Raw genomic sequence first — 11,795 nt, forward strand, 5'->3', positions numbered from 1 at the left:
AACGAATGTCCACGGAGCATCACCTGCCTGTTCACGTTTCAAATCGATTTTCCCCACTCAGCGACACACCCGTTGAGAAAACAACTCTGGTAATTGGAGACTCCATAGTCAGAAACGTGAAGTTAGAGACACCAGTGGCCATAGCCAAATGTATTCCTGGGGCCAGATTGGGTGACGTTGAATCCTATTTGAAGCTGCTGACTAAGGATAAGCGTAAATACAGTACGGTTGTTATTCACACTAATGACTCTCGACTCTGCCAGTCGGAGGTCACTAAAATTAATGTTGAGTCTGTGTGTAACTTTGCTAAAACAATGTCGGACTCTGTAGTTTTCTCTGGACCTCTACCCAATGTGACCAGTGATGACATGTTTAGCCGCATGTCGTCATTCAACCGCTGGCTGTCTAGGTGGTGCCCAGAAAATAACGTGGGCTTCATAGATAACTGGAAAACATTTTGGGGAAAACCTGGTCTGATTAGTAGTGTGAGGCGTGTTCATTTTATATTGAAAAGAGAAGACTAATAAGAGGATATATATTTCACAGTGTGAAATTTATTATGCATTAACGTATCAAAATTATCATGTGCACATGGATCTTCACTGTTTAGGATAAACAGAAAAGACTGTCCTCAACTTAGTGGTTAACAATATTTGTATGAAAAGGTGCTACTATCTAATTGGTCCAAAACTGTTGGGGAGAAGCCGTGGTTTAGACTTAACTCTGAAATCTAGAAATCTGGACAAGTTTGTTTTACAACCTAAATTATGACAACCCAGAGTCGAGTCCAGGACGCAGGGTCGCAGTCTTACACGCCTCTCTGCTGTCTCCTTGCAGCTGCTACCCACCCAACACTCCCAGTACCCCATACAGACTGTGTCTGCCCCCCGCCCACCTAAATTATATAAATCAAAAATCAACTCAAAAGGAGTTATTCATAAGAACCTAATTAAAATTCTCTTATAGTAGAAAGTAACAGGACAATCAAATGTGGACTATTAAAAACCCTCTTCCATCTGACCATTTTCTAATAACTTTTGAATTTAAATTAATGGATTATACTCTATATGGGAAACAATTCCACTACAGTAGATGTCTATCTGACAATACATCTACATAGTTTATATTTATACAGTATATTGTGGTGAGCACTGGGTTGGTAGGAAGCTATGACAGAGTTGCTCTATCTTTAGCACCATCTTTTATTTTGGCAAGGCCACAGAAAGCACCATGCACCTTGGAGATTAACATAATAACGTAACAAGAGGCAGGGCATGGATTGCAACAGCAATCAAACATAGGGTGGAAGGTAAAAACAAGACTAATCAAGTGTGGTACAAGATGAAATAAATAAAAAAATAAACAGATGTACTGCTGCAACACACACCACAAAAAAGGAATAGAACATAATAACTATGTGAACATGAACTATACCACTGGAAGTAACGCAGTCTGCCCACTGGGGCCTGCTGGGAAATCAGCTAAAGAAGGACACTTGAGAAGCCTGGGAGCAAACTGCCAGCCCTACTGTTACGGGACAACCTGCTCTATTCCCTAAGCTGCAGCTGCCACACAAACTAATTTATTTACCAACATCCAATCATAATGCAGTACAATCAAGGCAACACATAAACACAGCAGCAAGTGTAAATACAAAGTCCCATGGATGGCTAGCATGCAGACATCAGAGCCCTGCTACGTGCTGTTTCTTAGCACCACATTTGCTGCAACTTATGTGACGGTCCCGCTTAACTATTTTCCATGTTTTGTAAATAAATAAAAATCCAGTGTAGTATTATTTCTACGTTATCTGTCTGTGTACTCAGAGGAAAAGAGCACAAGTAGATGACAATTATGGAAGGCCTAGTTCAAAAAATATTTGGAATTCAACTAACCCCATAAATTCTTGGATCATACCAGTGGTTTTCCAATTTTCAAGACAGAGAAAGAACTTTATTTGCTCACACCTTCTGGCAGTAAAAATTACTTTTCAATGCAGGTAGCCATATTTTATTTCTTTCAATCGGTGCCAAATTATTGCAAATTTTAAAGAGCAATATTTGGGTAATACACCACTTTAGCATTTAGTGCTTCCTCTGCCAAAATAGACATCTGCAACTCACTTATAATTTCACTTGTAAATGTTTTATCCTGTGACCCTCCATGGTGGAGGTGGACACTGCTTATGTTTAGATCAGTTAACAGGATAGATGACCAAAACATTTTAGTTGGGAGGAGTGAACACCTCAGTTATACTGTCCACCATGAAGTTAGTGACAGAATCAGGATGGTTCATCCCATGTCCAAGCCCAAGTTCATCCAGTGTATTGAAGCTGGTTTGCTCTGCTTCAAAATGATATGATAGTGTGTTTTTGTGCCGATGTGTAGCTCAAATTGTTCCAATGGCAGGAGCATATTTTTGAAAAACAGCACAGTATAACAAAATTTCTAACATGTTTTTAAACCATTCACCTGTGTTTAATTGTGATGCTTTAGTAATGCTGAGGTATGTTTCAAGTCTCTGCTAACAGAAAAAAACACCACTTGCAGGAAATGCTTATCAGTGTAAGTTGTAAGTAGATAGCATGTACTGCACAAACATCTAAATAATATATTTTATACTGAATTGAAGGCTAAGGATAATCACCTTTATTTGGCCAAGTATGTTACACACAAGGAATTTGTTTCTGGTACAGAACCGAGGCAGCCATCTGCGGCGACACGTGGACTGCAGGCACAGTGACTCGAACCTCCAACCCTCCAGTTGGGAGATGACCGCTCTACCCACTGAACCACAGTTGCTCAATTTGTATCATTGTGTGGATGCTGTAAAGCAGCCACTATGCTCTTCTGTTCTTTATTGTATGGAGCCTGTAGCATCCACACTCTTGTTGTCCTCTTCTTGATTGTATGGATGCTGAAAAGCATCCACACTATGTTATCCTGTTCTATATTATTGTGTGGATGCTACAGCATCCACACTATGTTTTCCTCTTATTTATTATTATTGTACGGATGCTGAAAGGCATCCATACTATGTTATTCTCTTCTTTATTATTCAGCTCTTCAAGGACATTCATGCTCCCATTCAGAATTTTTCAAAACTTCATACTTTTTAAAATATTCAGCTTTATTTTGAAAATCTTGCCCCATTCAAATGAATGGGGAAATTTTTTTACTTCTGCATACTTTCAGCTATTAAAATGTTCAGCTCTTCAGGGACATTCATGCTTCTATTCATAATTTTTCAAAACTTCATACCTTCAAAATATTTAGCTTTATTTTGAAAATCTTGCTCCATTCAAATGAATGGGGGAAATTCTACTTCAGCATAATTTCAGATATCAAAATGTTCAGTGCTTTAAGGACATTCATGCTTCTCTTCAGGATTTTTCTAAACCTTATACCTTTGAATTATATAGCTTTATTTTGAAAGTTTTGCCCCATTCAAATGAATGGGAAAATTCTACTTCAGCATACTTTCAGGTAGCAAAATGTTCAGCTCTTCAAGGACATTCATGCTTCTATTCAGAAGTTTTCTAAACTCCATACTTTTGAAATATTTAGCTTTATTCTGAAAATCTTGCTCCATTCCAATGAATGGGCAAATTCTACTTCAGCATACTTTCAGCTATTTCAGCGCCTCAAGGACATATATGCTTCTTTTCAAAACTTTTCTAAACTTCATACTTTTGAAATATTTAGCTTTATTCTGAAAATCTTGCTCCATTCCAATGAATGGGCAAATTCTACTTCAGCATACTTTCAGCTATTTCAGCGCCTCAAGGACATATATGCTTCTTTTCAAAACTTTTCTAAACTTCATACTTTTGAAATATTTAGCTTTATTCTGAAAATCTTGCTCCATTCCAATGAATGGGCAAATTCTACTTCAGCATACTTTCAGCTATTTCAGCGCCTCAAGGACATATATGCTTCTTTTCAAAACTTTTCTAAACTTCATACTTTTGAAATATTTAGCTTTATTTTGAAAGTTTTGCCCCATTCAAATGAATGGGAAAATTCTACTTCAGCTTACTTTCAGTTATCAAAATGTTCCGCTCTTCAAGGACATTCATGCTTCTATTAACAATTTTTCAAAACATCACACTTTTAAAATATTTTGCTTTATTCTGAAAAGTTGTCCAGCATACTTTTGGCTATACAGGCCATTGAGGTCTTGATCTGTTCAACTCTTCAAGGACATCCCTGCTTGTACTCAATTTTCATAACATTTATACTTTTTAATTTAATCTATTCAGCTTTATATTTTGCAATACAAGTCAATGGGAGCTCAAAGTGCTGAGTCAATGACAGTCTTGGAGTGCCATCTGGTGTTTCATAAAATGCAGCGCAATTGAGACATGCCCCAACATAACTCCTCTCCTTCAGCACATAGCATCCACATGCATTTTCGACGGGAAATGCATTTCTCTAGTTTGTCTTGCTAATGTGATGCCACATAATATTTGGACAAACGTGTCGTGTGAGTCTTTGTGAGGGGCTAAAGGAATTGCTCCTTTGCCTTTTAATTCCTGTAGCCCCGATATGGGTACTAGAAGTCCAAAGCCTCTAGTGAGGAAAGGTTGCCATTGTCATCACTCACACACACCATACTCACCTGAGAAACTTGTTGAGATCTCCGTGCTTCATGTATTCAAAGACCATGATGAGAGGGTCTCCATCCACACAGACTCCATAGAACTTCACTATGTGCTCATGCTGGAGGTTGGTCAGCAGCTCAGCCTCACGCTGGAAGTCCTTTCTGGCTGCAAGAGTGGGATCCTTCAGAGTCTGGAGAGAGAGACAAGAGTTTACATGACCAAATCATGACTGGGTCAAGGATTGCACTTTGGTAGCCATGGTAACAGTCCTCCCTCCTGTACTGAGTCTGTCCAGCAGTGGTGCCCATACAGTAGGCATGGAAACAGCCGTTTCTCCTTTATTTGGCCTGTTCTTATATTCAGTTTCTCTTCAGTTTTGCAACACCACTGTAATTTACTGTAGCAAACAGCATAAGCAGTAAAAAAAGTACACAGGTTTATTTTTGTAGTAGTAATAGCTGCAATTTAGTGTCAGCCAAAGGAAAACAACAGAGCAAAGAGAAAAGAAGAAAAGGCAGCCTGAGAGGAGCCACGAGGTTGCTGGCACTGTTGATGTTATATTAAAGCCAATTTAAACAAAGAGGAAAAACCACTATACATGTATATTACTCACTATAATAAAGTGTAACTAGTTGTTTAATTGTAATATTTGCTTCATATGCTTTGGAAGCATTTTTAAATCATAGTATCTTGACACCAACAAGGTCGACTGTCAATTATTAAACTGAATTTAAGCTTAATTGAATGATTCCAAACATGTCACTTTTTTACTGCAACTTAAGATTTTTAAATCATCTTCTTTCTTTTGGCATCCAGCTGTAATAGGCCATATAGGGTGCCAGTGATCAGCCAGATTTTAATACAACTGACAAAGGTAAACATAAGCGAGAATCAAATGTGCCATGTCATGTTTCACTTTATCCAAGGGTTTGTTTTTTATATTTTTTTCTTGTGTTTGAGCTTTACTAAGATGATTGAACATACATGAGCATATGTGCATGTTCAACAATGGTTTGCAGTTTTTGTGACCACAGCTGCAGTACAGTTTTGTGTGCAGCTTTAGTCGTGTCCAATCAGACCAGCTCCTCTCATCCCAAGCACAATTAGTATTTTTACTCTGCTGAAATACTGCGCTCCTGTGATATGTACTCAGGATTGAACGAGGAATATGGGTAGCTAAACATTAGAGAAGCAGGCTATAAACAAGCAGCTATGATCCTTCCTTCATTACCATTGCTGGGGTGTCTCTGGGCACTGCAATTAGCCCCCAACAGCTTTGGTAGAGGAGTGTATTAGCTATTAGTTCACAGTGGAGGTGTAGTGGGCAACTTCTAGGTGTTAGTGAGAAACTGTGTGAATGTGAGTGGAGTGTTCACACTGCATTGAAACCAAAAAAAGCTTGCTTTTTCAGATAACACAGCTTGAGAACAAGACAAGATTATGTTTCACATACTTTTCCATAACATCAAAAGCAAATGTGCATGGCTAACTACGATGCTTTTCACTACACTGTTCACATGTTTTAAATGTCTTAAGCAGGGTGTTGAACTCCTAATGGCAGTATGCAGAATATAATGGCTCAAGTGTAAGTACTAAATGGACAGAGTGCAGATTGCCAGCAGTAGAGGGATAACTGCAGTTCTAACCAACAGTATGTGTGCATTTGTGAATGTATACATACAATAAACACAAATATATTCTCCTCCCTTATTTTCCAAGATTTTCTCTTGTTTCCCTCCACTTGTGTTGTTACACACCATTAATTTTTCTCTTTCATTATCCTCCTCGTTTCTTCTTCTTAACACAACAGTATGTTCTGCTTTCTTTCAAAACAGAAAAGGGCTTCTCGGGGGTCAGAGCAGAGTGAATTTTTTGCAACTCAGGAACACAACATCCATTCACAATACAGAAATGATGAACACTGGCAGAGGAGCAAACATATTCTTCAATGAATGACAGTAATGAGTTGAAACACTCCAATTACTGTTAATACCTTTAAAAGCAATACTGCTGCCATGGTTACCATATTTATCAGAATCTGAATCAGCTTTACTGGCCAGGTATGTTGGACACATGAGGAATTTGACTCTGATACAATGGGTCTCAATGTGTGTGTACAATGTTCTTTTGAAAGCAAGTACACAAGTAAACAAGATAAAACAAAGAACATAAAAAAAGAAAAAGAATGTGCAAACAATAAAAAGGAATGTGCATTAGGAAAATAAAAATAAAGTACTTATAAATATAGAAATACTTATACAGTTTATCTCACTTAACTTTGTTAGATTATACCCAAATTCTTTCATTGAAAGCGTGAGAAGTGAAGACAGGAGAGGACTGTATAAAATCAACAGGAAGTTTACTCAAAGTCTAGGCACAGGTGAATTCTTACAGCGCTGGGGTGAGAGAGACAGAGCTCCCGCAGGAAAACCGTTCTCTGAGCCATGAGTTATGTTTTTTTTTCATTACAACATTTCACACTTCGTAATCCTATTGGCCATTTGGTGTGAGCAAGTCAACCCCTGCCTGCATTTGCTTGTTGAAATGTGATCTAAACCAGGTGTGTATGTGTGTGTTTCTCAGGCAGCAGCTTGATCAATGAACATTGAACAATGGGTGGTCTGGGTTGCAGGCCCCCTGTGTGTGTGATGCTATTGCAGGACCTAGTGAGTATGCTAAACGGGCCAGGTGGTCATCTCAGGTTGTAGGTCCCCTGTTTCTGCAGGATACCCCATGACAAAGCAGAACTTGGAATATGCTAAGCAGGTCTAGGTGAAGGTGCAAAACAGGCCAACAGGTCTTTGTTAAAATGTAAAATAAGCCGTCTGGTTACTTGAAGATACAGACATCCTGTGTCTACAGAATTTGCACTATACAGTTCCAAAGTTTCACTCAATAGAATACAGCAGTCATCAATACAGTTTTAATATGTATAAGCAAGGAAAATAAAGGTATGAAAAGTAACTAAAAGAAAATGAACTGAAAAGTAACTAAAGGAAACTAAATTTATAAAAAGTAACTAAAGCTTATAAAGTAACTAGAGCTTATGAGAATCAAATCTTACAACTTCTCTTTCCTTCCCAGAACTTTTGTTTCCCTTCATTTCAGCTATTGTTAAAGTTGAGAGATATTTAGCTGATGTGAGCTGCCCTGTCTTATATAAATTATTTACACAGTACTAACACAGTGTTGCAAAAAGAAAGCTGCAGACATATTATATTCAAAATGACATTAGGAAGTACAATTGGAGAATTTCTGTCATTTAAAAGTAATTCAAGTAATTAAAAATGCTTTATTTATGTAACATTTAATGCTTCACAACCACTTGAAAGAAAGTCTCAGAAATAAGCAAGTAGCTAATTAAACTTATGAACCCTTGGATGCATTTGCCTGATATTGCCTCCTATTATTTACAGGCTTACAGTTTAGTAAGAGTATATCATATCTATTAAATCTGTTCGGTTTTTTTGGGTGTTTGTCCTCAGACTGACATCTGAGATCCAACTGGATAGAGTAAGTCACATTGATTCCAGTGGAATTCATGCAACTCAAAATAATAAAGGGATCTTTTTCCACAATATACATCAATTGTGTTCAAATTAATTATTTTAATTAGTCATACTCCTAGTGAAGTAGGAGCCAGTAATTTATCCAGGAATGTAGACAGGAGTTTCAGTTGGGTTTGACACTAGGGATTTAGTCTTGGTGTCAGGGCCGCTCGGCGGCCGCTGCCTCTCCTCCGTCTTTCTCTCCTCTGCTCTCTCTATCCTGTTGGCTCCTACGCGCTACGCTAATTCCCACTACACTACATATTTTGGTAGAATGCTACGCTGACAGACACTGTGCGTTTTGGCTTGACTCTACCACAATACCTACGAGCTACGCTAATTCCCACTACACTACATATTTTTTATTCGTCTCCGGAGCATTGCTATATGTTATGGACAATACTTACCCTGTTTCCTGCCGTTAGTTTGTGTGTTTACCTGTTCGTCCTGGTCTCCTTAGTTATCACTGCCCTTTCCTGGTTGTAAGTATTATGGACCCTGTTATGTTGTCACTTTGTTTGTATTTATTCCAATAAACCACCTTTTTTTTGTACTAGCACCTGGGTCAGCTATTTTGAGTCCTACCCCAGTCCTCCCTCACCCTCCTGGTGAGGGGGGCTACCTTAACACTTGGCAGGGCTCAGGTGACTATATAGCCAGCTAGATTTATTGATAGTGTGATTTTGGAGTCCACTACCATACTTAATAAGCCCAGCAAGGGAAACCACAGTTTATCACGATGATCAGATAATTACATTGTGACCGCCTCCGTACCCCACCTTATAATGCACAAGTTGCTTAAATATGTTAATCTCAAAGAACTAATTAATATCCCCAGCAGTGGTGGTCACACGCATCGCAAAACACCTGATAAAATTCTACGAAACTCCCAGAGAATCACAGCTGTATCTCCATATTGCTCGGTTCGCAGGCCACCATTTTTTTTAAAACTAGAAATACTAGATACATCATCTGCAGACTGTCCTGTTGCCAAGAGGTCCTGCCTCAACAAAATGTTCAGTTTGGTCTAATATATATATCAGATCACTGATTATCATATCCTTACTGAATGATTTGATTCACTGGCATAATCTGGATATGATTGGTATATTTGAAACTTGGCTCAAACTAAGTGGTTTCTTACAATTAAATGAAGCTGCCCTGCCTGATTTTACCAGTGCCCATTTTGCTTGGGTGACTAAACAAGTTGTTTGGTGGTGTTGTCTTAATACTGTATAGTCTATTCTCAATTCAGCCTCTAAACTGGATATTACTTTCAACTCTTTTGAGGCTCTTCCAAAGGATCTCCACCACCTATAAAAAAAACTGTATCCAGGTGTTAGGTAATTTCCTAGTCAGATAGATATTGATTAGATATTTGTTGTATTAGGAATGTTTAGTGGAGCCAGGATGTCTAGCTCAGGCTGTTAAATGCTTAGTCATTCTCATGAGTTTTTTGCAGGCTGCATATGGGCCAAGGACAACTAGATAGAAAAGTTTGCAGGCAGGAGGTGATTGATATTATTATGAGATGTGTAACCGTAATTGTAATCATAATGATTTCTTATGTGTAATGTCATGACATGTCACTAGATGTCATGTCAAAATGTTCTTAGATACACACCACTAATCAACAGCCACACACTTTAATTTTCTTCATGTTTTGACTATTGTTATGGTCAGCTGCAAAGCTGGCATATCAGGTGACGTCACGGTTTGACGTTGCTGGGTAGAATGGGCTAGCCCAACCAAGTGATAATATTGTATAGGCATTATGGTTCAGGGTCCTTCATACTTCGTCTGCCTGCGTGCAGGTTGGAGGTGGAAGAGATCTGGACGTGTAATGTTAATTTTACCTGTGATTCTTTGAATAAACCAGCACGGTTATTTTTTATATAATCCAAGTGGTCTGCTTCGTCTCTGTGAGTCCCTGGTTACAAAGAGCCGGAAGAAGCTTACACAAAAATAGCTTTTACAGGGCAGCAGACACTGATCATTCCATCTTTTCCATGCAAATAGTCAGTCATCCAGGTTGCAGTATGCTGAAAAAAACTTAGCAGAAGGCATCTGGATGTAATTTTAGGTAAAAGACATTTCACCTCTCACCCAAGAGGCTTCATCAGTTCTGTCTGACTGGTGGTGAGCAGGAGGTATTTATTCCACTGGGTGGTGTTTCAGTCCTTCGACAGTCTTCTAACAAGTAAGTCCTTGGAGTTCCAGTCCTTTGGTGGCCGACAATGTCCCAGGCGTTAGGGTCTGGTATCAGTGAGAGTCGTTACCTGTCTTTGAACTCTCACATGTGGGCCGACACCCATCATTTCATCTTGTGGTGCTCTATAGATCACTGGGCCCTTACTCACATTCTTAGGAGAATTATTCTCAGGCTTTGTTATTCATTCTGATGGAACTCTAGTTGTAGGGCTCTTACCTTTACAGCTACCAGCATCTTGTCTTTGGTGGGGCTCAGGTTGTAGCATTCAGCCAGGAAGACTTTGCCGAAGGCTCCCTCTCCAAGCTCCCTCTTCAAAATAATATCCCGTCGTTTAATATGCTGAACATCTGAAAGAGAGAGCGAGAGAGAGAGGTACAGTGTTAACACCCATCACCTTTTAAATTACAAATGCTACCACACAGCAACATTTTAAAAATCCTTCCCAGCATCCCTTCACAATGCTTACACTTTCTCACATGTGACTCTGCAGTTTACTGAAGGCTGTTGCCTTTAAATTCCAATGAATCCTTTGCTTCTTCACTTAAGGCTCAATGATAACACTTTATAGTAAGGGTACACATTGCATGCTTAAGTAATGTTTAACTAATGCATCACTCATGATGATTTAATGCATAAATTACTGCAATATTTATTTAGTTCCTGCTACTCACCATTCACAAATGATCATGCCACTGTGACTTTCTGTGATTAGTTCAGACTTACTATGTCATCAATTAAGGAATGTTAATTCACATTTACTTCAACTGTACTACATATGTACCAAATTAGCTGCATTCTACATTCAGACCTGTGTCAGGACAACAGTATCTATCCTAATGGAAATAAGAAATAACATGTTTTTGCAGAAATAAGTAGTGTGTAATATGGTAAAGCATAATACCAAAATCATTCCAGAGGTCCAATTTGACAAATGAGACAATGGCATTTTGTTACTGACCTTCCTAAAATTTGTGCAGTCAGTTTTTTTTCTAATTTGTAAATGTGACATAGCATATACAGTGCCTTGCGAAAGTATTCGGCCCCCTTGAACTTTGCGACCTTTTGCCACATTTCAGGCTTCAAACATAAAGATATAAAACTGTAATTTTTTGTGAAGAATCAACAACAAGTGGGACACAATCATGAAGTGGAACGAAATTTATTGGATATTTCAAACTTTTTTAACAAATAAAAAACTGAAAAATTGGGCGTGCAAAATTATTCAACCCCCTTAAGTTAATACGTTGTAGCGCCACCTTTTGCTGCGATTACAGCTGTAAATCGCTTGGGGTATGTCTCTATCAGTTTTGCACATCGAGAGACTGAAATTTTTGCCCATGCCTCCTTGCAAAACAGCTCGAGCTCAGTGAGGTTGGATGGAGAGCATTTGTGAACAGCAGTTTTCAGTTCTTTCCACAGATTCTCGATTGG

The 11,795-nt window shown here is 38.6% G+C and overlaps 1 protein-coding gene across 1 annotated transcript in view; it reads right to left on the bottom strand.

Annotated features, from left to right (window-relative positions):
* The window catches only part of LOC109967270 (NT-3 growth factor receptor-like), a 410,435-nt gene that overhangs the window by 40,258 nt on the left and 358,382 nt on the right, over positions 1-11,795 (bottom strand). Inside the window, exons 14-15 of the mRNA XM_020612721.1 lie at positions 10,581-10,711; positions 4,622-4,794 (exon numbers count right to left, since the gene is read on the bottom strand). Of these exons, the coding sequence (XP_020468377.1) occupies positions 4,622-4,794; positions 10,581-10,711 (304 nt within the window). The remainder of the gene's footprint in view (positions 1-4,621; positions 4,795-10,580; positions 10,712-11,795) is intronic.

Source organism: Monopterus albus, unplaced genomic scaffold, assembly GCF_001952655.1.
Source record: "Monopterus albus unplaced genomic scaffold, M_albus_1.0 scaffold127.1, whole genome shotgun sequence".
NCBI classification, from domain to species: domain Eukaryota; kingdom Metazoa; phylum Chordata; class Actinopteri; order Synbranchiformes; family Synbranchidae; genus Monopterus; species Monopterus albus.